This window comes from Otolemur garnettii, unplaced genomic scaffold, assembly GCF_000181295.1.
Source record: "Otolemur garnettii isolate 467f Iridium unplaced genomic scaffold, OtoGar3 scaffold00020, whole genome shotgun sequence".
NCBI classification, from domain to species: Eukaryota; Metazoa; Chordata; class Mammalia; order Primates; family Galagidae; genus Otolemur; species Otolemur garnettii.
The window spans coordinates 1,699,976-1,703,575 of record NW_003852415.1 but is presented as its reverse complement, the minus strand read 5'-3'; the positions used below and the strand labels follow the sequence as shown (position 1 = coordinate 1,703,575).

Sequence of the window (3,600 nt, the reverse complement as noted above, 5' to 3'; positions counted from 1 at the left end):
CCTCCCAAGTAGCTGGGACCACAGGCGCCCTCCACAACGCCCGGCTATTTTTTGGTTGCAGCCGCCATTGTTGTTTGGCGGTCCGGGCTGGGGATTCGAACCCGCCACCTTAGGTGTACGTGGCTGGCGCCAAGAGACAAGTTTTCTTAATGAAAAAGGTAAAAATTAATTTTTAAGTAGTCTTGGAAATAGTATTCTCAATTAGGAGAGAACAGATTGAAGGTAAGGCTGAAGATAGTGTCTTCGTAGTTTGAAAAGGCATATTCAGAATTACCATTACTTGATTTGTGTTTTTGTTATGACGTTAGATTTGTTGTAAAATTTTAAACTCACAAGAGAGAATTTTTTTATGCTAATTTACAGGGAATATGGGTTTTAACAAAAAGTTGAGAAATTCTACCTTGTAGATGAAATTAGATCAGAGGAAACTAATTGCTTTATGGGCTGAAGAGTCTTTAGGATTTTAATTCTTTTCTCTGTCTTTGTAAGTATGGCAAGTTACAACCAAGACAAATGTCAATGATTCTAATCCTAATATAAATACCTTCTGAGATAGAGAGTTCATGTTTTGGATAACCTAATTCAGAATTGAAAACTTGTTTGAGAAAGAGTCTTACTCTGTCACCTGGCTTAGAGTACCATGGTGTCAGCCTAGCTTATAGCAACCTCAAACTCCTGGGCTCAAGTAGTCCTTCCTCATCCTCCCAAGTAGCTGGGACAACAGGCATTCGCCACCATGCCTGGCTAATTTTTCTATTTTAGTGAAGACAAAGTCTTGCTCTTGCTCAGGCTGGTCTTGAACTCCTGTTCTCAAGGAATTCTCCCTCCTTGACCTCCCAGATTGCTAGGATTACAGACGTGAGCCACTGTGCCTTGTCCAGAATCTAAAATATATATATATATATATTTAGAGATAGAGTCTCACTTTATCACCCTCAGTAGAGTGCTGTGGTGTCACAGCTCACAACCACCTCCAACTCCTGGGCTTAGGCAATTAATTCTCTTGCCTCAGCCTCCTGAGTAGCTGGGACTACAGGCACCCACCATGACGCCCTGCTGTTTTTTGTTTTGTTTTGTTTTGTTTTATATTGCAGTTTGGCTAGGGCCGGGTTCAAACCCGCCACCCTTGGTATATGGGGCTGGCGCCCTACCCACTGCGCCACAGGCACCACCCCAGAATCTAAAATTTTTGTTGTCAAAAAATTCCACCTCAGGTTTAGCACCGTAGCACAGTTATTATGGTGCCAGCCACATACACCGAGGCTAGCAGGTTCAAACCCAGCCTGGGCCAGCTAAGCAACAATGACAACTGCAACAGAAAAATAGCTGGACGTTGTGGTGGGTGCTGGTAGTCCCAGTTACAAGGAGGCTGAGGCAAGAGAATCGCTTAAGCCCAAGAGTTAGAGTTTGCTGTGAACTGTGATGCCATGGTACTCTACCGAGGGCGACGTAAGATCACTCTGTCTCAACAAAAAAAAGAAAATTCCACTTCATGTGCTGAATTCTCTGGTTACATATTGAGCTTATTTCTTCTTGTATTCTGCAGGAGATGGAAAATACTTGGCACTTTGTTCTTAGTAATATGACTTGCCTTTTGGTCACCATGGCCCATTCTTAGCCTGATTATTCCTGCATTTTTTTAAAACTAATTTTTGTTTTTTACCTTGTTTCAGGCTTACCATGAAGTTCCCTACACAACCTCCTTTACCTTGGCCAAACAGTTGTCCTTTTATAAGATCCGTACCATTGCCCCAGGCAAGACTCACACAGCCGCAATTGATGGTGAGTTGATTATGACTGTATTACATGCCTTCATAGCTCAGGCTCTTTTATTCTATCAAGTGTTAGCTTTTCTTAACAGTATATACATCTTTCTGATTTGCACCTCATATCCAGGATTATCTCTTTCATTATCAAGTTAGTTATTCAAGTGCACATTTTTGTTGATAAACTTTATAAATGTGTGATAAATACATCCTTTAACGAGAATACCACACCTACAGTTCCGGACATCTGTTGTCTTTAATTACCTCCCACAAGTATTCTAAGCTAATATCCATTTTCCACATTAAAAATAGTGCAATACTAGAGAAAAAATACAATATAGTCACTAACTGGTCTAATTGAGTGTGTGTCTAGATACCCTCAGTGCTGTAGATGCAGGATCTTCTGGCTAGCTTTCTATTTGAGTGTTCTAACAAGCGGAAGCTAGCCTATGGAACTCTGCATGGGCTGCATCTTCTCACTGTTCCATGACCCATTTGTGCCTTGTTATTTATCTTCCCTTTTCTATCAGAGCGAGGCCGGCTGCTGACCTTTGGCTGCAACAAGTGTGGGCAGTTGGGCGTTGGGAATTACAAGAAGCGTCTGGGCATCAATCTATTGGGGGGACCCTTAGGTGGGAAGCAAGTGATCAGGGTTTCCTGTGGTGACGAGTTTACCATTGCTGCCACTGATGGTGAGTCTGTACGTATTTCAAGGTGACTGTGCTTTAATTTTTGGCTTGGAAAGGTAGACTGGTTATTTGGATAGCTGAATCATGTTTTTACTTTTTTATTTGTATTAAATTAGTGGCCAGTTGTTACACATATTGAGCTTTTTAAAAGATTTCTAGTTAATGACAAGTTACTATTCCAGGTTTCTCCTTTTTCACTTGAGCTTTATGTTTTTTGGTAAAATGTTTCAAGAATTATCAAGTACTTCAGTATATACCTTGCCCAGCACCTTGTTGGTTCAGTAAACATTGACCTGATGACTGGAAAGAACAGTATAATTTAATCTTACTCCTCGGTTAGAGTCACCTGTGCTGCAGTGGTGTCCTTCTGAACTCCTACACCTTGAAGACTGTTTTCCTCTGTGCTAAGTGTTTATCTGATTTCTGAGTTGGTTTAAATTTTTTCTTCTCTCTTTTCTCTTGCGACTGTTTCTTCTGTGCACTTACCTCTTGCTCCTCTCTGCTTCTCTTCTTTCCTGCTGCTGTAACTATCCTTCATTCCCTTCCCTCTTTCTTTTTTCTTTCTCTTCTCTCTCCTTTCTTTGTTGTCTTCTGAACATTTTGATTTGTGTAGCCCTTTTTTTCTCATGACGGGTGAACAGCAAATCACATTTCATCTCCTTTTCTTTCTTTCTTTTTTTTTTAAGACAGAGTCTCACTCTGTTGCCCAGGCTAAGATTTCCATGGCATCAGCCTAGCTCACAGCAACCTCAAACTCCTGGGTTCAAGTGATCCTTGCCTCAGTCTCCCCAGTAGCTGGGACTACAAGTGCCCGCCACCACTCCTGGCTAATTCTTTTTTTTTTTTTGAGGCAGAGTTTTACTTTGTTGCCCTCAGTAGAGTACCATGGCATCCCAGGCGTCCCAGCTCACAGCAACCTTAAACTCTTGGACTTAAGCGATTCTCTCGCCTCAGCCTCCCAAGTAGCTGGGACTACAGGTGCCTGCCACAACACCCGGCTATTTTTTGGTTGTAGTTGTCATTGTTGTTTGGCAAGCCCAGATTGGATTTAAACCTGCCAGCTCTCGTGTATGTAGCTGGTGCCCTAGCTACTGAGTTATAGGCACCGAGCCTAATTTTTCTTTTTTCTTTTTTTTTTTTTTTTT

The 3,600-nt window shown here is 41.7% G+C and overlaps 1 protein-coding gene across 3 annotated transcripts in view; it reads left to right on the top strand.

The window, feature by feature from the left end:
* Nucleotides 1-3,600, top strand: part of NEK9 (NIMA related kinase 9) — a 51,755-nt gene that overhangs the window by 31,125 nt on the left and 17,030 nt on the right. For all 3 annotated transcript variants that reach the window (XM_023511547.1, XM_003786919.1, XM_023511548.1), the window contains exons 15-16: nucleotides 1,674-1,782; nucleotides 2,297-2,458. In XM_023511547.1, the coding sequence (XP_023367315.1) occupies nucleotides 1,674-1,782; nucleotides 2,297-2,458 (271 nt within the window). The remainder of the gene's footprint in view (nucleotides 1-1,673; nucleotides 1,783-2,296; nucleotides 2,459-3,600) is intronic.